This window comes from Carassius gibelio, chromosome A12 (genome assembly GCF_023724105.1).
Source record: "Carassius gibelio isolate Cgi1373 ecotype wild population from Czech Republic chromosome A12, carGib1.2-hapl.c, whole genome shotgun sequence".
NCBI lineage: Eukaryota > Metazoa > Chordata > Actinopteri > Cypriniformes > Cyprinidae > Carassius > Carassius gibelio.
The window spans coordinates 12,778,516-12,805,836 of NC_068382.1; the positions used below are offsets into that span (position 1 = coordinate 12,778,516).

General features: G+C 36.6%; 3 protein-coding genes across 6 annotated transcripts; 1 reads left to right on the plus strand and 2 right to left on the minus strand.

Annotated features, from left to right (window-relative positions):
- The first annotated feature begins 426 nt into the window (after positions 1–426).
- LOC128025179 (cdc42 effector protein 1) lies at positions 427–8,797 on the plus strand. 4 transcript variants are annotated; one of them, XM_052611236.1, is made up of 4 exons: positions 427–641; positions 2,861–3,377; positions 4,119–4,909; positions 6,708–8,797. In XM_052611236.1, the coding sequence occupies exons 3-4, from the start codon at positions 4,459–4,461 to the stop codon at positions 7,316–7,318; spliced, it is 1,062 nt and encodes a 353-aa protein (XP_052467196.1). In that variant the 5' UTR covers positions 427–641; positions 2,861–3,377; positions 4,119–4,458; the 3' UTR covers positions 7,319–8,797. The 4 variants fall into 4 exon arrangements, with proteins under 4 accessions (XP_052467196.1, XP_052467197.1, XP_052467194.1 ...); XM_052611237.1 differs by having other exon boundaries at positions 2,861–3,270; positions 3,991–4,909; XM_052611234.1 differs by having other exon boundaries at positions 2,861–3,270.
- On the minus strand, positions 8,505–18,186 carry LOC128025178 (SH3 domain-binding protein 1). The gene is made up of 18 exons (XM_052611233.1): positions 17,973–18,186; positions 15,702–15,744; positions 15,453–15,557; positions 14,722–14,798; positions 14,471–14,582; positions 14,310–14,386; positions 14,097–14,184; positions 13,428–13,496; positions 12,927–13,017; positions 12,679–12,815; positions 12,396–12,507; positions 12,103–12,184; positions 11,911–11,991; positions 11,681–11,794; positions 11,501–11,598; positions 10,364–10,493; positions 9,985–10,253; positions 8,505–9,909 (listed from the first exon to the last, which is right to left on the minus strand). The coding sequence occupies exons 1-18, from the start codon at positions 18,017–18,019 to the stop codon at positions 9,623–9,625; spliced, it is 2,019 nt and encodes a 672-aa protein (XP_052467193.1). The 5' UTR covers positions 18,020–18,186; the 3' UTR covers positions 8,505–9,622.
- Positions 18,187–19,642: 1,456 nt separating this feature from the next.
- Positions 19,643–25,780, minus strand: LOC128025180 (28 kDa heat- and acid-stable phosphoprotein). Its single transcript, XM_052611238.1, has 6 exons — positions 25,542–25,780; positions 25,076–25,158; positions 24,887–24,955; positions 24,043–24,167; positions 23,800–23,951; positions 19,643–20,774 (listed from the first exon to the last, which is right to left on the minus strand). The coding sequence occupies exons 1-6, from the start codon at positions 25,552–25,554 to the stop codon at positions 20,740–20,742; spliced, it is 477 nt and encodes a 158-aa protein (XP_052467198.1). The 5' UTR covers positions 25,555–25,780; the 3' UTR covers positions 19,643–20,739.
- Between the last annotated feature and the right edge of the window lie 1,541 nt (positions 25,781–27,321).

Sequence of the window (27,321 nt, forward strand, 5' to 3'; positions counted from 1 at the left end):
TTAAAATGGAATCTTGTTGCTGAGCTGAGCAATAAACCTAATAAACTGCATAACTATTTAATGTTTTTATTATTAAATGAATAATGTATTATTATGATTATAATGTATTATATGTTTAAAAAGACATTTGACAGGGCTGGCTATGGGATTTCAACATAGCAGCACCCATGACGGGGTAACATAAAAAGCTTTGTCTGGAAGACTAATGTTTGGAGCCTTTCTCTTATATAAGCGCATCATTAAAATCGATGGCATTAGCTACCCAAAAATGCTTTTCATTTTCAGCAAATAAATAAACAGGCCTAAATAAAAACTGCTTTAAACATAAAATATGTGACATTTCAGCACTAAACACTCGATAAATGTCTGCAAACTGAAAACTACTCGAGGGATATACAGTCGTAGCACTGAACACACACACTGGGAACATGGAACTTGTCCAAAGTGTTCGAAACGCCCGCCCCGCGATTCTCGCCTGACCAAACGCGACACGGAGCTCCACACTGACCGCTGCCTCTCAAACTGAAGTCTGGACTAAAGAGAAAAGATTTATGGTGGTCTGCATGATCTTGCTATGTGGAGATAAATCTCATTCATCGCTTTTTTGAGGCATGATACACGTGTATTTATCAACACATGAGGTGAGTTGTACTGGTTTACTCAATTATAACATTGATGCCTCAGCATTTTGAATTGTGTCGACTTATTTAAGAGCATATTCAGTTTCCTAAATTCGCTTTTTGTTTAGTACGTACTATTAACAGCTTATCCTATTTGTTAATTTAGTCAACAAGTAGTCTACCTACGGCATATATTCAGACTAGTCGTGTGTTATTGAGTGCATGACGGAGGAAACCTAATATGTGCTGCTGTAAAATTAGTATGCGCGCTCCACGGCATACTTACAGTTCATGCCAGTTATGAACAGTGGTTATTAATCACTTCATTCTTTATAATAAATTAATTTAATTAGTTGTTGGAATTTAAGGTTTACATACTTGTCAATAAACTTTATTAAATATTTGCTTATGATTACCGATGAGGAAAACATGCACTGTCTTGCAAGTCTACTTTTAAGTTAAACTTTAGGGTAGGCTACATTTGAAAAGTGAATAAACTAGGTTGGCATTTCTGTGAAGCAATGAAATCCAAAGTTCACAAATGACTAGATCAATGGACTGTTACAGCAACATCGATCTGTCCTTGTCCCATATAGCCTATTCAGTTGCTTTTATTTGTCATTTTCTTATATTGTGCATTACAGGGGAGAGGTCTGTTATGGTATTCTATTGTGTTACTTTGCTTTTTTTAGATTCGTTTAGATTAGGTATTGTTCTTTAAGATAGCATTTAGATTTCTAGATAAAGAAGTTTAAATAGGAAAATATGGGGAATAATGACATGAGTAAAACAGACAGGGCATGTTACAGTATATTTTCACACAGAACCATTGAGATTTGCATCGGTGGTATTTTCCATAATGGTCTCACTCCGCCAGACGGTCATGCCGAGTGCTTTGTAAAAATAGGATATGTTCAAATTATGAAATGAGAATATTTGTAATCATGCTTTATGCCTTTGCAGGCTTTTTTCTTCTTCTTCTTCTTTACACCACACAAGATGAGAGAAAAAATGGGGTGAAAAGGAAAAATGAGGCCTTATCTTGAATGTTTGTTCACCTAGTTAGCGAAGTTATACAGTAATTTAGCCTAGCTGATCAAGAAGTAGTTTCAGGGGCATGCGAGAAATATGTTAGGTACTGTATATTGAACTCCTTTTTAACCCTTTTTCAGTGCAAAAGATTAAATGTTCAATGTGACTGATGTTAAATCGTTTACTTAATTATATTATATAAATCTGTATTGGACGGCTGCAAAGAGCAAGTGCTATTAAGATCGGACAGATCAACATTTAAGCCCACATGAAGGACGGCCGACATGTTTCTAATCTTGAATGTGGGTATTGTACTGGATGTCTGACAGAGATGTATCCCCCAGGAATGCATGCACACACACTGGATCTATTAGACTGGTGTTTAGGGGTTGACGGCACATCTCCTTCTCTCAAACAATGCCCAGACATAATTGTATTGTTTGCATTCACTAAAAACAGCTGCAATAATGATGTGTTTTAGTTTACTGCCATTTGTCATGTCAAGAGGCAACAGCAGCTCTGCTGAATGTCAGTGTATTCGTTTGTTAAGTTATGTTAAGCACATTACACAACGACATACCCCACCACCCATTCCTTCTCAGAAGATGTTGGTGAAAAATAGTTATGACAACGTTCCCAAAATAAATTTTTGACCATAAATCTAGATATGGACATGTGATTTCATGATTGACCAATACTTATTAAATCCACTTAATGTCAAGACTTTGAAAACATATGAACAAAATTTTTGTTATAATATTATATACAATATCAGTCAAAAGTTTGGCATAATTAAGAATTATTTAATGTTTTTGCTTGCCAAAGCTGAATTTGATTAAAAATACAGTAAAATTTGTGATACAGTAATAAAATAACAATATTCCACAATAATACTGTATTTCTGATCAAACAAACTCAGCCTTGGTGAGAAAACATGATTATTATTATTATTATTTTTAATTATTCCAACCATTTGACTTGCAGTGTAATATTATTTAATATTATATACTATGTAAAACAAAGACATATATAAATAATAACATACTTTAGAAATAAATAAATGCTAAGACATTCTGAAATTCATGTTATTTTTTAAATTCAACTTTTCACTCAAATTGTTATGCTGATAATATCATTTGTATTGGACTTTTAGTCTGCTTTAATCATGGTCTGTGTTACGCATCCACCTGTTTCACTCTCTCATACAGGACGTTTGTTGATTTTTACTGATTGGAATAAGAGAGCAGGATTCGGAGTGAAGGAAGGGAAGAGGGATTAGGGGCTTATCCTGAACATGACCAGTCCTTAAGGAGCCTCCGTCAAGCCATAGGCTACTATTGCCCAGATTATTACATTGAATTTATTGCCTTTTAAAGACCTTTTATCTCCCCCTGGAGATTCCTGGCGAGTAAGCCGTTGGATTTGAGTATATTTAAAAACAAAGGATCAGGAGCAGAGGCCAGTGAGAGTGGAGGAGCATGAGGAGAGTATACATGCAGGGATAAAGCAACGAGCCTCCCTGCCACCTTACACTTCAGCAGGGTGCAGGTCAAAGGTTACCGAATGAACTTGTATTGGAAAAGCATGTGATCACATTGATTACTCAAGTTGGATTAAGGTATGTGGCATGTGTAATTTTTAGCAGTATATTTAAACGATATATATTGTAGTGTTTCTCATAGGTCCAGCAGAATCGATAAGATTTACGACCTTAACATTTATCAGGTAAAAAGTTTGGCTAATTGACTTGTGCTTATCACAGATGGTGAGTCTTTACTGGTAATTTAGCATGAAATGTGGAACACAGCCAAAGCAAAGCTTGTCGTGGTTTGATGGAATGAGACTTTGCTCCTTTTAAAATGTTTCTCATGACTTTAACTAGTCAAGGACAATTTAAAAGTCTGAGCTGACCCAATGCTAAACAAAATGTTTTTTCTATTAATTGAATGTTTTTTATATGGAATTTTTTTTGGAGAAAATTGTCAAACTTCATGTCATTGTGAAATGTAACCTTAGCATCTCTTTACATTTATATTCTTAGAGTGGACAAATTCTCTGGTAAATATGCATACTTTGGTAAAAGGATACCCTTACAGTGCAAGTGAGTTAAAGCAGAATTTAGGTTTTTAAAGGGCACTGCACTCAATAATTCAACTCAAATTTACTCAAATTTACTCAGTTTTACAAAACGTGCAATATTAAAAACATATACATTTGTACATTAAAATTTGATAATTAGTGTAGCATGTCTGTGCATATGTCTCATACCATATTATATCACTTTCTTTTTAGCAACTGAATTGTTTACAGATATTTTGTTAATATTTGCATCTTCCAGAGCATGTAGCAGCAGACTCTCTGGACCATACTAAAGGAGCACATGGTTTCAGTCCTAAACCACATATCTGCAGTCTGAACTAAATTTATTTCTGAACTGATTTTTTTTTTCTTCTTTTTTTTCAAAAGCACAAACCCAGAACAACTGTGAGGCCCAGAATCTTTTACCACATATGCAGCCGAGGTTTTCAGGAATTGGAGTCATGCATATTTTCAGCTCACATTTATCTTCACAGAATCTTTTTGGATATGAACAAAGACCGATGGCCAAAACGGGACAAAGCTGAATGCGTCTGCCTTTTGAGAAACTGTGCAAAAAAACTTTCCACTCAACTGCGGTTGTTATTCTAAAGGGGGATGCGTGTATAATTAGCTTTTTTTTTACAGTGTTGTCACCATTTTTTTAAACAAAATTTGTGGATTCTTTTTTTCTGATTCTGGAAACTTGCTTATTGTACCCGGAGAAGCCATGAACCTGGGCAAGCTCGCCAGCCTGAAGGGCCTGGTTTCCCACTCCTCAGGAAAGCGTCGATTTAAAGGTGACCTCACCCCAGAAATGATCAGCCCCCCGTTGGGTGACTTCCGCCACACCATGCATGTGGGCCGTGGAGGGGATGTGTTCGGGGACACCTCGTTCCTCAGCAACCATGGTGGAGCAGGAAATAACACAGACGGAGACTCTTGCACTTCAGAGAAGAATGAGGGATTCTTCTCCCGCACGCTTCGCCGTGTCCGCAGGACCCCCGAAAGGCCCCGCGGCAGCTCCAAGGACCTTTCACCCCCACCACCACCCATTTCTCCAATCATAAAGAATGCCATTTCCCTCCCCCGGCTGGACGTGGACTCACCCAACGGCTGTCCTGTGAAAGTGCTTTTCCCTAGTCCACCCAAAACACCAGAGACCTCCACATACTTGTACGGTGAGTTTGTAAGTGTTGTTCACCTTTGACAGACTCGGATTCAAATGCAGAAGTCATGGGCCTTCTGTGTGTGTACATATGTCCCTCCTGATATGATTGAAACCGCATGGCTGATTGAAGGTATGATGGTACAAAATCATGGAATTTTAAATCTGAGATACCTAGGCTTTAGAAGGTCATGAAAATAAACGAAATCCTTATAAAGATGGATAAAATCATGAACCTTACCCTGATGAATATAATCTTGCACATTTTTGTAGCACCACATCTGCATTAACAAAAACATTCAGTTCAGTTCCATACACATTACGTTGATTTAATATACATTAAATGTAGAAAGCAGTAAAATGAAATGAAATGTAAAATAAAATAAAAGAGAAGAAAATTAAATATGAATAACTGAAATGTGTGTACTGAACAGGATTAAGCAATATAAAAACGGACACATTAAATTGATTAAAATTGACTGTAAAGACATTTATGATGTTACAAAAGATATTCTATTCATCAAAGAATCCTGAAAAAAAGGTATTCATAGCTGTTTTCACAAAAATATTAATCATTGTTAGTATATCAGCATAAATATTAATCATTAACAATGGTACAAAATAAGGAAATTTTACTTGAGCACCAAATTAGCATATTAGAATGATGTCAGAAACAATCATGTGACTGAAGACTGGAGTAATGGCTGCTGAAAATGTAGCTTTGGCATAACAAAAATAAATAATATTTTTAAATAGAAATGTTATTTGTAAATTGTTATATCTTATAATTTTACTGTTTTATGGTATTTTGGTCAAATAAATGCAACCACCTTGAGCATAAGAGACCAAATTGTTTGAATGGCACTGTGTCACGTGTATGTTTTGTCTGAATTAAAAATGTTTGTTTACTAGCTTTGTGTCCTTCAGGGAAACACGTGTCAGATCAAACAGAAATTGTTTGATAAACCATCTAAACACCTGCGGCAATCCCAGACTCCTTAGACCCAGACATTACAGTTCAGTGATCAGCGTCTGCCTCACCCTTTCAAATACCTCAAACATGCCTCAATGGCTGCTCTACAGGAGAGCCTGTTCAAAAACAACCCCCTGCATACCAAAAAAAAAAAAAAAACATGCGCCAAATGCACACCCAAACAGTCTGATGAGTTTAATTATCACTATATGGAAAGTTTTAGTAAGCAAACCAAGTGTTTAATTCAGCTGACTGAATGACTCCCCATCAGACTGTTGTTTTGACCCGGGAGCTATGAATGAGATGTTTTAGTGCTGAGCACACATCCTGTCTTAGAGCCCTGTTTTCAATCATGTGAAGAGTTTCTGTATCCAAGATTTTCCTGTAAATTGTAATTGCTGCCCTTTCTGTGCCAAGTGTGCAGTGTTACAGAGTTCAATATGGTCATGATCTTAAAAGGACAGTTCACCTAAAAACTTACTTTCTTCGTGTTGTTCCAAACCTGTATGACTTACTTTCTTTTAACACATAAGAAGATATTTTGACTGCATTTGTCCATATAATGGAAGTCATTAGGGGCCATAATTGTATGGACCCCATTGACTTTCATTGTATGCAGAAAAACACTGAGACATGAGGGTGAGTAAATGATGACAAAATTGTACATTTGGGCTGAACTATCACTTTAAGGCCATTCAACCATCTGGCAGAGATTATTTGCTACTCCTGCTGCTTAGGCTGCATTCCGAAAGTTCTAAATGCAAAGTGTTGGTTCTCACTGCCCTCTGTTGGCCGAACTCATAAGAAAGATTAATTTTGTTCTTTCTTTGTTTTGAAGGTTTGGAGTCTGGCTTTGTAACCTTGCCGAGACTGTCCCGCACTGAGCGTCCAGCCCAGGGCAGTTCTCCATCAGCCTGTCTGCCTGAAATCCACAGAGGCTCGCTCACAGACACGGGTATCCCGTCCTTCCCCTGTTCAGACTCCATCAGTCCTTCTGACTCCATGAACTCCTTCACTCTTGACCTGGGCCCTTCCCTCATGTCTGAAGTCTTTGCCCTGATTGACAGCCCTGTGTGTGAGAAGACTGATCCCATCAGCGAAAAAACACAGGCTACCGATGATAACTCTGAGGTGGACTCAGACCCAACCACATCTTTGGTGGACTCTCTCCTGAGAGAAGACTATGACGGTAGGACACGGTTGTATGGAGGAGAGTGGAAGCATTCAGACTTTGTAAATGGTGAGTCACCCAAAAAATCCATGCTGGGGGATCAGATGCACCCAGTCTCCATTGAGGATCACTGCATGCAGCCGGAGAGTTTCCAGAGGGCTGCTGATGTGCTGGCACGTCATTATGGGAGTGGAGGACTCAGGAATACAAACAACAACAACTCTCATAGGAGAGGACCATACAGCTATCCTGATGAAGAGGAAGAAATCAAAGTCTAACACTACGAGATGCCTAACATCCAAATACAGCAGTTTTAAAGGGATACTTTAAAAGTCAAAAATGAACATTCTGTCATAACTGACTCGTGAACCAAATCAATTCAGTTTTTGAACGAATCATCCAGACTGGTTTTCTGTATTTGATAACCTGATTCATTTAAAAGATTCAATGTTCAGTACTTAAAAGATTCAATTCCATGTTGTTTGGTTCCCAACATTCTTCAAAATATTTTGAAAGAAATGCTTGGAAGGTTTGGAATGAGATCAGGATTTTTCTTTTTGGGTGGGTGGGGGTACCTTTAATAACAATTAAATAATAAACTGTAAATGTAACAATAATTAAATGTGTTCTGTTCCTCACAGACAGCTATGGTAGGACTCCAGGAAACTACTTGCAACCCAAAAGTGAACGGGATTACTTTTGTTAAAGTTTTGGTGCTTTTTTGTCATTTTGGAGTGTACAGTTCTCATTCAGACTCGTTATGTGGAAAAGAGCACCATATTCACCTAAGATATTCACCTAAAATTTTGGTTCCTCAAAAGGAAGGTCTTACAAGTTCATAATGATATATTTTTTTGGATGCACTATTCCTTACAATTTGGGGGAAAATGAAAGCGGATTATTTGTTATTTACCCCTTTGCGTACATAAGAGTAAATCTATACATTTTCTAATATTGGACAAGAACATACATTTTGGCATCTCAAATGTTCACCTATATTTGATCCTACCTTCTCATTCCTAAAATATTAGATTTGATCCAGGGAAAGAAAACCTGCCACAGTAGCTTTGTAATGCACAATAAACACAGCTAGCTATACAGTGATAACAGTATACCATTAAAATACGCAAAATTTGAGTTTACAGTATTTCGATTTCAAGTAAACCTCAATCGTATGTAATTTACAGTGATACCATGTAGAAGTACAGACATATACTAGCTATCTTGTATCTAATACAAGTGTATCTAACACTTAGCATTTTGCATTCATGTAGTTGTAATAGCTCATATTCCCATTGTGAACACTGTGTGGCAGTTTAATTTTTAAAAACCATTATTTCCTTGGAAAACAAGCAATCTTTAAAAGATAAGACGAAGACCCACTGGTCAATGTGATGCACAAAGCTGTGATGTGCTTGTATGTTTTCACATTAGCACAAACAAAACAGATAAAACAACCAACCATGACTTTCATTTTTCTTTCATTTATTACATGATAAATATCTTAGGAGCAACACAGTATATAGTAACATTATATGATGCCCAACAACTTTTATCAATGTATTATGAAATGATGATTAAATATCAATATGAATTTTGTTTGAATTTACGTTTTATTTTGACAGTTAACCTCTCAATTCCCTTAATCACAATATAATATCTACATACTGTACGTACGAGCGGCTTTGCACAAGAAATTTACAAAATAGCAATGTATGTTACCCTTCAATGACAGCAATAAAGTTTCATTAAAAGAAGCTATGAACAACATCAGCCTTAAAATGCTTTAACAAGTGTGTAGATGATTGTACTGTTATGGCGTTTATAAATGTCATGCTTCTATATAAGCTTCTATATTAATATCTAAAGTGAAGCTTGTCAGTACGCCTTAAACGAAAACCAAAGGATGTCAGATTGTGCTGTGGTATATTTGTGTTTGACAGTTCTTAAAACCCGTATCTCTAAAGCTGATCTAAGATACCAAAAGGAAAACCAAAACGACATATACTTTTGTTCAAAGGCTTGGGGTCAAAGGTTGTTTTTTTTTTAAGAAACGTATTCTTTTATTCAGATTGCATTAAACTGATCAAAACTGAAAGTGAAAGATATTTATAAATTTAGAGGAGAGTGTGGTTCTCTTGAACTTACGTTCATCAAAGAAACAAATGCATCACGGCTTTCAGAATTGATAATAAAAAATGTTTCTTGAGCACCAAATCTAACATATTGAAATGATTTCTGAAGGATCATGTGACACCGAAGACTGGAGTAATGATGAGTAATAGAGTAATGGAAATTCAGCTGTGCCTTCACATGAATAAATTACATTTTGAATATTAAAATAGAAAACAGTTCTTTTAAATTGTAACAATATTTTACAGTATTATTTTTTTTTTACTGCAATTTTGGCAAAAACATTTTTGTTTTTAAATCTTACAGACCTCAAACTTTTGAACACTAGTGTATTAAAAAAACACTGCAGTTAAAAGCTTAACCAGAAGATACTGCACATGAGAAAGTACAAACTGTTAGATGTCATAGCAAACCAGTGCTTTTTCCCAGTCGACTTTCTTTTCCAAGACTCACTGAGCTGGAGACGAGAGCTGCTTGATCAGTGCTTGGGGGGGTTGTGGAGGAGGAACTTTAGGTCTTCTGCCTTGGGGTTTCTTTTGTGGTCCTCCTTCAGGCAACGTGGCCAATGAAGCTTGGGTGTTTTCGGGCTTGGGTGAAGGTGGTGGTTTTATTTCAGAGCTTCTCGGCAGAGGAACAGGAAACACTTTCGTCTGGGCTGCTGGGAAAGCACCTGCCTGATTCAAAGGAGGGCCTTTGGCAAGGTTTGGTGCCTTGTTCTGAATGAAAGACCTCCTTGCTGCAGAAATCAATTGGAAATTTAGGTTCTACCACAATGAGACAACACAAACAGCATCTATGATCACCAACATACGTTTAAAAGGAGCAGCGATCTTCAGGGTGGGCTCCTGGGATTGGGAGGGCAGCTCCTGAGTCGGCTCTGATTGGCTGGAGAACTGTGTCTTAGCCTGTGATTGGCTGTGGGCGTGTACCGGAGTGTAACGAGGAAGTGCTGAAGGCATGTGATTGAGTGCAGGTGGCTGAGCAGTTGGATAAGAATCGTTGTTGTCCCACACAACAGCGTCACGGTTCACCAGAGGTTTCACAACTACTGTCACCCCAAGGTCCTCCGATGATGTCGAGCTAAAAATTAGAAGAACACAAAGCCAAAACAAAAATAAGACTTTTGTCACTTTATTAGTCTCATTAAGTAGAACGTTTTGAGCATAAAAATGACAAAGTTGGTTGACTACCTGTCAGTTTTTAATAGTGACGATCGAGCAGAGGAGAAAGGGGGAGAGGGTAAGATGCTGTCAGAAAGTGGTCTCCGGGATATTTTCGGGATCGGGCTTTCAGGAAGTTCTGGGACCTCAAATTCAACCTCTAAAAAGAATTTAAGAAAGTTTGTGTTTAAAAAAAATTATATTTAATTTTAAAAAATTAAATTCTTTGCACTTCAGTGTTTTAATTATATTTTATATCTGATAGTTAATTATTCAGCAAAAATAAAAACGTAAAACTTCCTAATAACATAGAATTAAGCAGGGTTTCCCCAAAGGAGGTTCATGAGTTGATGGGAAGCTAAAAATATCCAAATAAAATGAAAATAAAGGGCGACACAATAATCACAATATAGTGATTATATAGTGAAAGGTTTCAGTCAAATTAAATATTTACTAAAATACATGTAAAAAAAATGTTTACACATTTGCATAATTTCCAACATTTGTGTGAGCAAAATTTGCAGCAATTCAGCAGTATTCCACCATAATAAGAGCTTGAGCATCTGACATTTTTAAAGCTCGATGGTTTAGACATTTGAAATTTAAGACAAAAATAAATATTCATATTGTAACTGAAATTGAAATAAAATTATAATTATTAGCAAATATTCATTTGTATTGTACAGCATAATTGTAAGTTACAAAATAAATATAATTTACAAAAGATAATAAAAGTTACAAAAGATATACATTTTTTGTAATTAGAGTAAAACATAATAATATTGATATAGTTTTTATCAGTATTACTCAATTTAATTGGGTTCTTAAAACAGCGGTGTGAATGTAATGTGGACTGAGACCGTATCAAAGCTAAAAAGAGATTTGTGTCTACTTTAAAGACAAAAAAATCTTTTATCTTGTTTGTATGCCATGTGACCTTAAAGCAACATCAGAAAATTATAAAAATGCAAAAGTTTAATAAAATGACTGAAATATTAACTTAAAATACCACGGGGTACTTCAAGAAGATATTTAATTAAAAAAAAAGTTTGGCAACCTCCGCATTAAAGAATGAACAGAAATGAAATTCTGGAAGCAATACGATATTAAAGATATTTAATGCGGTTTTTACAACAGTGAACCATGACTTATGTAACATTCCATTACCTTCGGGGAAGAGGCTCTTGGAATACTGTATAAGCGGCTCTATGACAGCCACAACTTGCACTGAAGAGGCAGATGCCATGTCCAGCAATGCTGTCTCGCTGAAAAAGAGAAAGCAGAGTGACATTTTAGGAGAATACATTTTAGATGCATACTTTAGTCTAGACTTGGTGCTATACTGACTCTTCACTGCGAGGTCGCAGAAGATTAGGTCCAAGCACTATGGCTATATTACTGGGTGTCATCTTATTCACCGCTTGCTGCTCTGACAAGTATGACAGGAACTGGACAAGGTATCTGATGGAGAGGGAGAGAAATCAAAGAAAGATAGACATAGTGAATGTGAAGTGTGAAAATGTGCATTAATGGTTTGACGTGGAAAGGAGACATTCAGAGTTGAAACTCTGACGTACTTCAGGTTGTCATAGTTTTCTTTAGGAAGTTTTTGCAACACTGTCCGCAACTGCTTTAATTTTTCATCCGTTTCTTTTTCTCTGAAAAAAACAAAAAAAAACACGACAAGTTAATTAAAATGCATCCAAACTCAGTATCTAAGGAGTTTTATCACTGATGCAGAAATAAACAAGCTGCATGTACAGACTTACGCTGCAGCTTTGAACCATTCATTATACAACTCAAATGTCATGAGCGGTTCAGGCAACTCTCTCAAGTAACTCTTGAGAGCCCCTGCAAACACAGTACAAACAAAATAACATTAAACACCAGTATAGGAGGTTAAAGCAGTTTGTTACTTCAACCACATATTGTAACCACGTTCGGCGTATCACAAAGCACTTTCCCCGTTATCATCAGTTAAGGCATCAGCTAATACCAAACTCATACAAACAAAGTCAAGCTCACACAAATCGCACAAAAAAAAGTTACTATGGCCTTTCACCTGCCACAGCATGTGGGTCATAGCTGAACTCTTTCTGGTCGACAGTCCCTGAATCCAGACAGCTCTTCAGTTTTTTTACAACCGATGCAGCAGCTGCCAGCCTGAACAAACCCTAGATGACAGTTGTAAAGATAGATAGTGAGAGAGTGTTTAGATGAGAGTGGAGAAGTGAAACACTATGCTCATGATACTGGGCATGCAGTTATGTGGGTGTGCAGTCATCTGTGTGTAGGTGCATTTGTGGCTTGTAAATATGCATGTGTGCGCGTGTGTGTGTGCTAACCTCTTCCCTCAACCCTGTACGTAGCAGCATGCCGACACACTCCTCAATAGGGACAGCGATCTTTCTTCCACAGCTCTGAAGGTGAGACAGCAGAGGCTCTCCGAAAACCTTTTCTTCTGATGAACTCATCTGGGGCTCTTCAAGGAGACAGATATACTTGTCAAATAAGTTGTGCTAATGCTGCGGTTTGTACGATTTGAATGTTTAGATGTTTTATTCACTGATAATCAATCTTTTCCTCTGCTCACCTGTGTTGCTGTGACTCTCTTTGAGCTCGGTTATGTTTTTCTCCAGGAATTCGTATGAGGCCTTGTGATATTCAGCTTGCAGATCTAGAAGCTACCAGAAAAGGAACACAAACAGCATCTCAAGTATGTTTTTTTAACCCCTTGACTGACGGAAAAACTTCCAAGAATCATCCCAGGACAACTGAATGGCAATGATAAGATCATTATTTATATACAAGCCACAAGTAAATAAGTCATTTTATACACACAATACAAATAACGCAAAATGTCAGACAAACACATTTGCTTTTTCCAACTCACTGTATTGACTATTTGTTGATTTGATAACTATTAATTAACATTTTCATTAGATCAATGATAATGATCAATTATATCGAGTGCAATAAGAGTTCAAAGGAACACAATTCTGACATGGTATCGGTGAAAAACGGCACTTGGGCATTACTGATGGGTCTGTGGGGATGCCAAAGTTTGAGAAACACTTAGGACATAGGTACTCACACGGATGAAGTAGCTGGCATACTCATCCTCTTTAGTGGCAAAATGATAGAGGTCTGCAGAGTACTGATCCTGAGAGAAAGAACATGTGTTTGTGTTATTGATTTCCTTGAAAATACGACAACCTCTTCTGATGAAGCCACGCGTTTCATGTCGACTTCGTAAACCTAAAAATATTTGTTTCGCTAACCTTTTTCACAGTACATAGTAACATGCTTTTCTTGGCCTTCTGACAGTATGAACAGTAGAGGAAGGAAATTAGATAATCGAGTGGTGTAAGTAAGATTTGAACAAGCTGTAATGTTTCAGTTGGTAGCCAAATTGTATTTTATCATAACCATTCGTATAAGCACCCTAGTTTAAAACAATCTGAAGAGATCTACTTTCATGATTCTGGCTGGAGATCAGATCTGGGTGTCCAAACTCAGTCCTGAAAGGCTGGTGTCCTGTAGAGCTTAGCTTCAACCCTAATCAAAAAAACACATGAACCAGCTAATCGAGCTCTTAATAGAAAGTATGCCTTCCAGGCAGGTGTGCTAAAGAAAGTTGGAGCTTAACTCTGCAGGACTGAGATGGGACATCCCTGATCATGACTGAACTGGATATTGAATTGGCCATAATAGCATAATAAATCTATGATCAGTGAAGAAGCCAACTATATCCAAGTTTAACCTTAATAGACTCCAGTCTCTTCCAGGCCTCCTCTAAATCCTCTCTTAGTCCGTCTTGCTTGGCCTGTGGGCCTGTGCTGGTCTGAGATCTACAAGTGAGACACATAAAAGTTCATGTCTTCATAAAAGAGGATCGCAAAGTTTTGAAGGTGTGATTTGTGTTTAAAGAGAAGCTGAGACGTATTCTGGTCATAATGTTGAAAATAGAAATCACCTGACGCGAGCATTATTCCAGTCTGTTGTAAGTTTAGCAAACTGTTTCTTGTTTTTCAAGATCTCCGGCAGATCATCCTGCATAGATAACAAAGGGTCATGAATGGGTCATGAATACGGCCTGTTTCAGCTCATATAGTTTGCTAGTAAGAAAGAAGCTACCTCACTGAGCTTATTCAGAGGCACAAGGACTTCTTTCTCCAGCTTCATCTCAAAGTCAGCCAGAGTCCGTGCCAGGAAATTTTGCATAAAGCAGCACATTTCCAAAACTTTTCTGCAGGAAAGTTCAGGTGTGCTTAGAAGCAGACTGTAAAGGGTGTATTTCCAAGGCAGCTTTGCTATAATGTCATTTACTCTTAACTCTGCCTGAGGTAAATGAACATTACACAACATTAAAACATTGAAATATTTACCTTATGGAGGAATCGCCATCAAAATCCTTAAAGCTCTCAGCCATACTGACAGACAGCAACATGAGGGGTAACTTTTTCTGGAAACAATGAAAAATTTGAATGAGCGAAGTGATTGAAGAAATCAGGAAGTATTGCGTAGCAAGTTTTCTGATAGTTCTGCTTTAGAACTAGCTACTTATATTGGTTTACATGGGTATCGCAGTTAAGGGACGATATAAAATAACAGTGTAAATCCATGACCCAAGGCAATACGCAAAAGGAAGAAAAAGAGGGCAAAACTGAACAAAAACTGAGCAGATTTTCCACACTAAATCCAGTTTTACAAAGACAAAAAAGAAAGAAAATTTAAGGAAAAAGAAAATAAAGGCCTGTGTTTAGCACTTATGAGCAGCTCCCGCATGTTAAAAGCATATCCAAAACTTTTTCTCCAGACATAATCATCCACATTTAAAGACAAAACGAAAACCTCAGAAGACAGATTCAAGGACTCTCCATCAGCAATTAGGGATTCGCTTTTTTTAACACAAAATGATAGGCCAAGATATACTATTGAACTATTTCACTGTGATGGTGGTCCATGTAGATGATCTTCACAGCCACAGCATTTCATCATATGATCATTTCATATGTCTTTTTGAACTCTACTCATTTTTCATATACAGCAACTGCTTAATCTGCGTCAAAATTTCATCCAACACAGTTACAAACCACATGATTGAATAGGGGCTTACCATCCGTTTCTCAGAGTCCAGTCCCTGCTGACTCTGCAGGCAGCCTACCAACTTCTTGTAGATGATCTGGGCAGCTTTCTTTGCTGGCTCCACACGTTGTTCCACCTTAAATGAACCAGATGGAGTATTCATTTACAGGGCCCTGTATTCATATTCTGGTAACACAGCTTGTGTGTATAAAGGCCTCTCAAGAACTGTGCCTTAAGCAGATGTATTAGTTTAGGTGTAATAGTGGTGGAAATGCCTCACCATAACAAGATCCTCTGAGAGAAGGTCAGTTGCATCTTGTGACCTACAGTAAAGAAACAAGTGCATTTAACATTACTTAAATAACACAGATATTATGGTAATATTCTGACCAACAGCATGACTGCAAATGTAAAACTGCTTAATAAGCAAGAAGTTCAATAAACAGGTAGTTTACTGAGTAAATTGATTTGAATGGACTTGAATGGAAAGATTCAGTGACGCACTCGTGATGACCTTTTTGTTCCTCAATGATTCAGTGGTTTTTGAACAAATTGGATGGATGAATGATTTAATGACTCACTCATAAAGACAGTGGCTGCGTCTGAATATGTATAGTTCTCTACTATTTAGTAGGTTAAAACAGTATGTAGTATATCCGAATATACAATAATCTACAACATTTTTCAAATGGTAACAAATTATTTACTTGTGATTTTTGACGCAGCTAGTGTTCCTGAATGATCAGTGGGTGTATAAACAAATCCACTGAATGAATGATTCAGTGACTAACTTCCCACAGAGACCATTTTCGCCAGATACTGCTAAAACACAGACTAACAGTGATGCAAAATTAAAAAAATAAAATTTAAAAAAATACCAGTTTTGTTGTACTGTGTATCCATACTCCTGAAACGCTGCTTGGTGATTAAATTTAAGGGCCAAAACTAACTGCTGTATAAATATATTAAACTCATAAAGAGAGTGTAAATGACGTATAAGTAGCTAATTTTGAAACCTAGTTAGTATTTAAACAGCTGAAAACTCATCCGGATTAAGAACTGCATCCTCTACGCTTTCACTTTTCCTTATTTCCTCCTTGTTCTAGCTTGTACTTTTCTGAACGATGGCGGAAACATTCTATTACTAGCACTTCTCGTGTATATTGCATCTGCTAAATTAATGAATGTAAATGTAAAAACTTAAATCAAAAGAAATTCTAAACTTTTACCTAGAAAATGTTGCAACCCACTGTGACTCAAAGCATCTAAAACTAAAATTAGAGAGCCGAGGCCGCTGTAGAAAACAGGCCAAACGAAGTGGGTAGAGGGGAAGTGGACTGCAAACTGAAGCACAAACCATTTTACTCTCTCGTTTTCAACCACAGTCTGTTGTGTAGCACGTATGATACGAGGACATACACAGAACATAATTTCAAGCCTGAAATATCATCACAGAGACAGATGAACGGTGTCATTTCTCACTTTTGAAATGTTTCTAAAAGCATCCAATCAAAAATCATGAGAAGCCATTTTTGTGTCGCTTAAGTGGTGATCAGCTTACACTGTGATTGCATCAGATATTCTTATCTGTGTTTTTAAATCTTATCAGTCAGTGAAAATGAGATGATGTTAGTCATCTTTTTTATACCGCAACATTATAAATGTACTATCACGTTTGATCAATTACAATACATCCTTGCTGAATAATATAATGAATCTTATTGACCCAAACTTTTTAACACTTGTGTACATTCAATATATCAAGAACAAAATAATATATATTTTTTTTTTGTTGTTGTTGTTTTTTCCTGGCTTTATTCATTGTATTGCGGATTGTAAAGACTAGTTCCATAGGACCAAAACAAGCACATGCAGAACGTGGTATACATTTTCCGCTTCAAAGGTCACACAAACAATTTTATCAGCGTGGTATTGTCTCTGTTATGAGTCTGGGGTTAAGAAGTTTATTAATATCCTGTTAACGTCATATCAGTGCAGGCTGCAAAACTAGCATCCTTGCAAACTGCAGATGTGCTCTCCACCCTCACAAACTAAAAATGTACACCTTTTATCATGGCCTCTTTCAAGACAATCACCTAATCACCGTCAAGTTATTTAGACTACATAATTACATGTAGAATTAAATCATATTTTAGGTATGCACAGAGAGAGGAAACGTCAATTAAAATCCAAAATCTAATGTTGGTACACAATGTTAGCACGACATTTCATTTTCAGGCTTAAACCGAAATGAATTTACCAATCAATGTAAGAAATAAATGCTAAAGTTCTAGACATATCAATTAATGAACTACTGTTATTATATTAACGTTTTCACAGAATATGAAACAAATCGCCTTCTTCATTTCAAACCACCTTACAACACAACTGACTCATGCTAGGATACATAAAACAGCTATCAATAATATTAATATTTTGTTTTTTGATAAAGGCTAAAACAGTCACTTGGTCACATGTAGTGACATTCCTGTAACAGAGTCACGTTAAACACCACAAACATAGTCTGAACGCAACAAATGAAAGTACTTACTTCCCCCCATTTCCAAACTGTTTTAAGATGTTAAACTGCTTTAGCATGATTGTGAAGAATCTGTCGCCTTTAGGTCCTTGTTTCGTACATGCAGGTTAAGAGTATATTAGTTTCATTTGAATGAGAATATTGCTCTCTGAAGTCAGTAAACAGGCATGTCATTCAGACTCGTGTCAGCAACAGTTTCGACTTGACTGTTTCACATTTGTGCACACACCTCATCGACACGGAGAAAGAGGAAGTTACCAAATGCATAAGAGGAAAGACATTTTCGTATCATGCTGTGAAAGTCATACAGTCCTCTCTGGCCACAGAGAACACTGAAGTAGATTTGGACAACACAGAGCATTCATTTGCCATTCATCTGCCAGGAGTGAGGTCGATGGAGTAAGGGCTTTACATACTAGAAAGAAAATGAATAAATAATGTAATTACTTATATATACATCAGCGTTAATTGTAAACTGGGAGTTGCTTCGCCATAGTTAATTTGGTAGCATTAATAAAGGTTTTCTTATTCTTATTGCTTTTGGCAATCACTTTAAAAATGCACTGTTAAAAATGCAATTTAAAAATGCACTGTTTGTGTGTGCAAACAGCAGGATGTGAAAGATAGGTGAAAGGGGAAATCATTTTTTATATCATATATATATTGTGGTGTCATCACAAAATCCTCTTGGGAAACACTGTGGTTATGACAATGAACTGAAACCAGTCCCAAGTTAACATGCAATGAGGCGGAGATGGAGCCTCCTACAGGGAGCCCAATGAAACACAGACAAATATAATATCAGTTCTAATGTAAATAAATAAATAATAAATCGTAAATAAATCATGCCATACTGGCGCACGCAATCTATGGTTAGCTATGGTTTTTGTAAGTGACAAGATGAATCCGCATTGGACGTTTTTTGATTTGCCTGTCAGAAACATTGGATAGGAAACGTGTGTTTTAAATATTTACTACTAAGACTACGTCTTGTATAAAATTTTCTGGAAAATCCTGTCATATGCACACAAACGGACAGTCACCACTTATAAAGCTACTACTAAATATTGTAGAAAAGTAATTTTCTGTAAAGTTGCTTTGTAATGAAAAAAGGTAAAAAGGCGCTATACAAATAAGCTTGAAATGAAATATTTAAAATTACATGGATTGATCTATGATATTTAAATGAAAAAAAAAAAAACTAGTGATTAACTTTCAAATAATAAACTATTCAATTATTAAACACCGTTTTGAATACTGGAAAACATCTATTTGTGTAACCACAAGCGCATACAATTGGTCCTTTCACGTCAGCGTTGAGAAAAGTAACTGGAACACGTGACTCTCGCTCCTCGGCTTCAGGAGACGAGGTACAGTATTATGCGACACCGAAGCAATACGAGTATTTCATTAGTTAAGAATACCTAAATAATCCATAATCCACAGACCATTTGTTCACCTTCTAGATCCTCAACGTCAAGATTTATCACATCCTTAGATTAAATATAAGATACATAAAATGAACTTTTCAATGAATCTTAAAAAATGAATAAATGTAAAAGAAATTAATATTCGATTAGCTTTTATTAAAGTATTTTTATTGCAAATGTCTACATCAATAATGTGAATTAAATATCCCTGTGTTGAAATGCAAAAGTACTGACTGACAAAAGAGAAAACACTTATTCTTTTACAAATTTATTTATTTGCATACAACAAAGTTTCAAATAAGGAATATTACTGATCACTGATTTCATATCAATAGCCCAAGTAATTACTTACATCAGTACAGGTGAGTGCTTTACAAATGTTAAAATACTTTGTAAATAATTGAGTTTAAGAACTGGAAAAAAAGTTGCACCATCATCATCATCATCGGTAATATTGCTTTCCTTTAACGGTCAAGGCAAGTCAGGTCCCAGCAATGGGCTAAAGCATAAAACTCTTCAAAATACTATGAGGATACACCAGTGAGTCTAGTAGTGACAACAACAAAAAAAAAAGTTATATTTGAGCAATGGTCCCACCTCAAGAGAACTGCAAAACCCCTGAGTAAAGGGGCATTATAGAAGATGATGTGGTGACTGTGGAGACAAGCAACAGCTCAGCGGGCTGTGACCAAGCAGCTACTTTAATACTGTCCTAGTGATGCCTTTTATTGATATTGCATTATATTGTGTTTAAGCACTTAAAAACAATAACATTTTAAACGAGGATGTAATCTGCAGCATCCTGAATTCACCAGAATACCCTTCTATTAAACTTTAAATGACTACAGATGCATTTTGTACTTAAACAGAATGAGGCCACACAGACAGTACAGTAGAAGGGCTGATGTCGCTCTTTACATAAAAAGACAAAATGTCTAGTTAGTGTTTGTCTGTTCCACACAACAACCTGCTTCATTCTTTCCTATCAGCTCACGTGAGCACACCTGCAACCCTACCTCACTCTTCCATAACATCCCAAACTTAAGTAATGGAGATAGCATCATAGACATGTAGAAACAGAGCAAACTCCAGCAGCTTTAGAGTCTGAGCACAGTGAAGGTGTCAGGGAAGGGATATGGTGAGTGAAGATTGGTGGTATTGAAAATCAAAAACCCAACAAACTTCAACGCCATACACAACCTCCCATTCGACTTCCTACAAATCTCCAAATCCTCCAAACTTGGATGGATGGATGACATGTATGGATTCCCCTGAGCTGTTTCCTCTAAATAACTAGTCCCCTTCCCACCCTCCCCAGAAAAGCCCTGTCCTGTGTGATGATGCTTGGACTAGCGTTTCGACTTGGCCTCTTCTGCTTCTTTTTCTGAAAGAGATTTTAAAAAGCAGACAATATCAGTGTCATTATTTAAAAAAAAAAAAAGTAAGGAGTTTTTTGATGAACTATCCCTTTAACTAGTTCATCAGTATTATCTCAAGGAGACATACCAAACATATTACTATGAAAATCCATAAGTCAAACTGAAGGACTTTGCCCAAACGTAAATGTACTTTCTTCAGTTGTATTATATTAAAATAAAAAAACAACACAAATTCACTTACATTTACAATGTTACAATGAGGTATGCTTTTTTTGGTATTGTTTTTTTTTTTATTGCAGGTCATATCAAAAGTTATCATGGCAAACTTTGGCACACTGGCCTTGGTTTGGGCATCTCTCAACATGTACACACCACAAAACAGGAAGATTTGTCCATTACATAGGTGGTCATTAGCAATGTTTCCATTCACGTATTATTATGCACATTTTGGGATATAGCATTAAAAAAAAATGCTGAATGGAAATGCCAAGATGCGGATAAATTCTAAAAATGTGCCTAAATGCGTTTAAAGGATTTGCAAATTCACGGATTACATAATTACACTGGAAAGGTCACGCAGACATCATGAGTGTTTTATTTGAGCACTAGAAAGATACAATAAGAATAATTTGAGTAAGAAAATAAAGAATAATAAGAAAAAAAAATATTTAACTTTGTATGCCAATTACAGAAAAGCCTGAGACCGCTAGAAATGCAGCATTTACAATGAATTACGATGCAAATAAGTGCTGATGGTCACTTATACAGATGGTAATAACACAAATGCGCCATAAAGTAAATAATCCACTCTCTCTATTCATACAGACGCAATGCACTTTGATAGCCGTGATCATTCAGTAATATCAAAGGCTGATTTGGGCTGAAACAGATGGTAATCATCCAGATACATTCACATTCAACATAAAACACACTCTCACATATATAAAAACTGTTGAAAAATAAAAGAAACAAAGAAAAAGGCGATCGCTATAAATTCTGCCTCCATCAGCTGACAGGTGCGTCAGAACGCGTCACGAGGGAGCGCCAAAATTCAAATATACTATCTTTCGCCTATCTTTCATTCATTCTTTTTTCCGGTGGATTGCCTCATTCTGTTTGTGATAGGGGTGCTCCGATCACGATCGGCCGATCATTATGCGCATCTCGTCAGTAAAGCCGGTTCTATAATCAGCGGTTAATTCCATCAGGTGCGTGATTTCACATAGAGCAGCTGTTGCGCAAATCCACTTAATTTTCAGCGTTTTTTGGCGCATCTTCTCTATTAACAACGGCTCTGTGTAGTAACAGCTGCTCTATGTGAAATCACGCACCTGATGGAATTAACCGCTGATTAGAGAACCGGCTTTACTGACGAGATGCGCATTAACGATCGGCCGATCATGATCGGAGCACCCCTAGTTTGTGACCCCTTACGCTGCAAAACCATGCCGTGTTTTTACTATGAAGACGCAGTTTCCGACCGTGAGTTATTCCATAACCGATGCAAACAGTTCTGTCGCTGAAGAACTGAAATGTAAACAAAGGAATTATGATCCATATTACGTTATTGCTTCGTTGGACTAAACGTGCTCCCCTTATCTTTCTAACTAAACCGGGATTTTCAGCTGTGGATGTGTTTATGACTCGATGAATTTGGTATGTACAGCGTTTCCATTGCTCATGTTTTGATGTGTACTGCTTACACAAATGTAGCAAATACAGTCTTTATAAGCTTTCCATTGAAAAACAGCAACTGTCATCAATGCTTGAGGCTTAGATATTTATAATGATATATAGTTTGTCAAGATAAAATTTGTCCCGTTTCATTTAATCTATTCGTAAACACTGACATGTGCGAGTTGAGGGGTGTTGAGTACACCCGCGTCGGGGTACTGGCTAACAGGTTAAATAAATAAATATATATTTTTTTTTTTCTTAGAAAATGACCTATCGTTTCACTAGATAAGACCCTTCCTTATTCCTCGGTTGGGATCATGTAGAGCCCTTTGAAGCTGCATCGAAACTGCAATTTTCACCTTCAGCCCATTGGCCACCATTTAAATCCATTATATGAAGAAAAAATCCTGGGACGTTTTTGTCAAAAAACTTTTCTTTGCAACTGAAGACAGACAGACGTGAACATCTTGGATGACATGGTGGTGTGTAAATTATCAGAAAATGTTTATTCTGGAAGTGAACCAAACCTTTAACTTAGTCTGACAATTTTTTTTAACCAATAAGAAAATGCGCATAAACTATGATGAAAAACAATTACCGTATTTTTTGCACTATAAAGTGCACTGGATTATAAGGCGCACCTTCAATGAATGGCCTATTTTAGAACTGTGTTCATATGTAGGGCGCACCGGATTATAAGGCACATAGAATAGAAGATACTGCAGTCAAACGTTTCACTGGTTTGCGTTATGCATACACTAGATTGAGCTGTGCTATAGGGAATATCAACATTTTGACAGTTTTTTGAGAAAAGTAAAAGCTTTTAAGTGCGCCTTATAGTGCAGAAAATACGTTACTGAATAAATTCCTCAATGCCCATCAAAAAACATGTGACTTTGCACGATGGGATGGAATGACTAACCAGCAGACCAATCTTGTTAAACACTATCTGAAATGTTCGTTATGGCCATTCTAAAATGCCTGAGCCAAAGTTGTTAAGGTGATTTGGTATAATAACATCCCAGCGCTCCCAAACAACAGGCATCTGCCTCCAAAAGTAAAATAAAAAACATGAACACATTTAATCTGTGCATTATGATGCACAAGTAATTTATTAAAATACAAAAAAAGAACCAGAGTGGCTCCTCCTACTGCAGCAAATTACCTTTTTCTTAATGATATTTAGTGCCAGTTTTTAAAGAAGCAACTATTTTGTTAGATGGAAACGGTGCTGTATTCACAAATGTTTTATGCGATATTCCAATTTTTGTGCTCAAGTTAAATTTGCAACGCTGGATGGAAACATAGCTATTGATTAATCTGTCATTAGAAGACTTTTTACGATCAGCTCACCTTTCCTTAGATCTTCTCTCTTCTTTGCTGCGTCCTCCCTCTGCTTTTTTATAATGGCCAGCCTGGCAAGGTCTGCCTTGGCCTGGTCGGTCTTCCCCTCTAGATGCAGCTTCATGTACCGCTCCTTAGCCTTCTGCTTTTCAATCTCTTCCCTACACAGGGAAACACATATACATTTATAAAAAATAAAAATAAAAAGTTTATTTTACCCTACGGTTCTCAAGTATATGTTGTCCCCCATACCTTTCGCGACGTGAGAGCTCCTTAGGTGCATCGACATCGACTTCCACAACCTTCTTGTTCTTCTGGGAGACCCTATTTGGATTCTCGATTTCAATTAGACCTTCTACACCTTTCCTTTTAGGTTGCTTCAAGAGAAAAGAAAACAACATAAAAAGCCTTTTGCAGCACCTTCCCCATCTTATATAAAATGGTTTATGTATTAATACAAATAATCATAATATTGTAGGGTTAGTTCACTCAAACATTTAAATTCTCTCATCAGTTACCCACCTTCATGCCATTCCAAACCCACATGACTTATACTCATCTTCAGAACACAAATTAAGATATTTCTAATATTTTCTCATCATTTTTGTCCATCAACTGAAAGTTCACGCAACCAAATAGCATTTAAATGTAGAAAATGTTTTCTGAAGAGACATGATCGCTTAATATGATGAACAGATTTAATTTAGATCTTTATTCATATGCATGCAAAGGCTCAACTGTTCTTGCTGGATTTCAAGCCTTTTTTGAGTTTTTGTTTACCATATGTGCGTTGATCAATGTTTATAGGTAAATCAAATTTAAATTAAATCTGTTCTTCTTGGAAATAAATTTCAGAACAGCTAGGTTAAACCTAGCTATAAATATAAAAGGTATAAATATTTTGAAACATCAAATATTGGATGGGTGGAATTTTAGTGGAGGGACAGAAATGTATTTCTCATGTTTTTCTATACAAAATATCTTCATTTGCATTTCAAAGATTAACTTAATTCTTTCAGGTTTGAAACGAGGGTGTATTAAAAAGACATTTCATTTCTGTATGAACTGTTTAAGTGAATTTATTTCAAACTCATACTTCATCATCACTGCTGCTCTCCTCTTCAGATTCTGATGAACTTCCACGTTCAGCCCCTTCATTCGCTTCCTACACCCAAAATAATCACAGTTTCCATTATACAAACTGATGCGGAGCAATCATCCCCTCCACTGTATCAATTTCAGGAGTGTGTAGGTGACAGAAGATGAACACTAATGTTACACTCACCATTTCCCTCTGAGCTTTCATCTGTCGATCAATCTCCTCAGGGTTGCTGAACTGCTTCCCACGGCCCTTATGGTTCTTTTTGCCTAAGGTGGTGGGCAAGGCAAAATAAAATAAATAATCAACAAATACATACACACAAAACACTAAGAGGCAATGGAAATACATGAAGCTATGTAATACTACAATTAAGCTGAGCATGAATAAGAATCGTCGATGAAACTGTACACTTATCGGTCAGACAATACATGTGCGGCTACACTGGTCCAGTATGGCCTGAGTTTGTACTAGAATAACGTTACATGCACCGTGATTTACCCATTAAAGAAAAGCTCTAACCATTAACAGTACCCTATAAGGTCATACATTTAACTTTAATATATATATAACGTTATATTATTACACTGCTGTCTCTATCTGTATGTTAAATAGCTCTCAAGCAAGCACACGGTAACGTTACGTTACTCGCCTCCTCTCGGCATTGTTGAAACACTCTTTTGACGATGAAAACCTTCGAAATGAAAAGGATTATTTCTTGTCCTTAAATTAAATATACCCGAAAGGAATGGATAACGTTATTGTGTTCTGTGAACCTTTTAAAACGGACTATTTTAAAGGTAAATACGACGCAACTTGACCGACTCAAATTGATACCGATGAAAGCACTATTTTGCCGCTTCCTGAGAGTGACGTCAGGCGACCGTACAGTTGATGATTGACTGCTGGGTTGGCCAATAAAAATTCTAAATAGTTTGTACGACAGAGATAGTAGCCAATAGAGACGGAGCGTGTTTAGGCCACGCCCACGCCGGGGGTGGGGGGAATCCAACACTCTCCATTTACTTTCTATCGCGCTAAGCTGTTTCCATTTCGTTTCTGACTTATAACAAAAAACTGAGCAATGCCTAACAGTTGCTATGTGACAAGATGTACAGCAAACAAGTTAAAAAAAAAAAAAAAAACTACGTTTTCATAAGCTGTCGACCCAAAAAACGAGCGTCTAGGACACAAAAGTGGAGCGCAACGTGTCATATTACTTTGAGAACTGCGCCCACTAGAGGGAAACGTAACCGGCGACAGCAAACATGTATTATTTTTAACCATGTCAAAGGATTATTTCACCACCCTATGTGAATAAAAGCGGAGGAGATATATTAAGAAACTACATTTTATTGGTCTATATCAGTGTGCCTTTTCCTAACCTTCCTTTTGAAATACCCCGACATCTACAACTATTTGTGTCCTAAATGCTCGTGTTTTTGGGGTCGACATCTTATAAAAACATAGGTTTGAGTTTTTTTAGCATGTTTACTGTAAACCTTGTCACATAGCAGCTTTAAGGCATTGCTCTGTATTTTGAGCGTTGGATTGTTTTCCCCACGGTGGGCGTGATCTTCAAATTATGACACTGCGCTCAGTCTCTATACAAAGTCATGCAATTTTCGTATAATTGATCACATTTCTCATTACATTTAGATTAACATTTACAGTTATTCATTTAGCAGACGCTTTTACACAAAGCTACTTACAAATGAAGATTACAATAAATTCATCATTAAGAGCAAATAAACACAAGAAGCACTACACCGTTTACAACATTGTTTAGAATAGTGTAAGATAGAACAATGAGGGATTAAAGAATAGTGAAAGGGATGTGCTGACAGAAGAGATGAATTTTCAGTTGGGTCTTTGATACAGTTATGATTTCTCTATAATTCTGACCTTAGACATTCCCCCTCCAGAGCATATATATTCATTATATGCAGTGTTGTTTTATTATATGACTTGTTTTATATTATTTATATATCATTATAGAATTTATTAATATTTTGAACTTTTAGTATTTTCACTTTTCACATAAATTTTAGTTAGTTTTAGTCATGTGCTTTTGTAAAATGCACTTAAAAAATTGTTTAATAGTTAAACTATTTATCTTTATTTTGTTTTTGTTTTTTCCGTTTTACTAAATTAATCTGTCAGTGTAGATTCATCACTAAACCATCCAGGTGTTAAAACATTCTAAACAATTTAAATTTGTATTAAAATCAGTTGTGAAAACAGGAAGTAACTCTGGCAAATATATCACATGCTCATCAGACCTACATAGGTCATATGACTACTAGATGTGCACACATGCCAGAGTAGATGGTGTTACTGCTCAGGGGCACCATCATGAGCAGTAACACCATCTACTCTGGAATAGTGTGACTATAGTCTCCGGACGGAGCAGCCTGATCTCTCTTTGCAGC

Coding starts and splice junctions, on each gene's coding strand:
- LOC128025178 (XM_052611233.1), bottom strand. CDS start 18,019: ATGCTAAAGCAGTTTAACATCTTAAAACAGTTTGGAAATGGGGGGAA. Junction 15,745..17,972: donor CAGTTTGGAAATGGGGGGAA/GTAAGTACTTTC, acceptor TCTTTACTGTAG/GTCACAAGATGCAACTGACC. Junction 12,816..12,926: donor AGAGAGTCACAGCAACACAG/GTGAGCAGAGGA, acceptor GTCTCCTTGAAG/AGCCCCAGATGAGTTCATCA.
- LOC128025180 (XM_052611238.1), bottom strand. Junction 24,168..24,886: donor AGAGCAGCAGTGATGATGAA/GTATGAGTTTGA, acceptor TTTCTCTTGAAG/CAACCTAAAAGGAAAGGTGT. Junction 20,775..23,799: donor GAGAGAAGATCTAAGGAAAG/GTGAGCTGATCG, acceptor AATCTCTTTCAG/AAAAAGAAGCAGAAGAGGCC.
- LOC128025179 (XM_052611236.1), top strand. CDS start 4,459: ATGAACCTGGGCAAGCTCGCCAGCCTGAAGGGCCTGGTTTCCCACTCC. Junction 4,910..6,707: donor GACCTCCACATACTTGTACG/GTGAGTTTGTAA, acceptor TTTGTTTTGAAG/GTTTGGAGTCTGGCTTTGTA.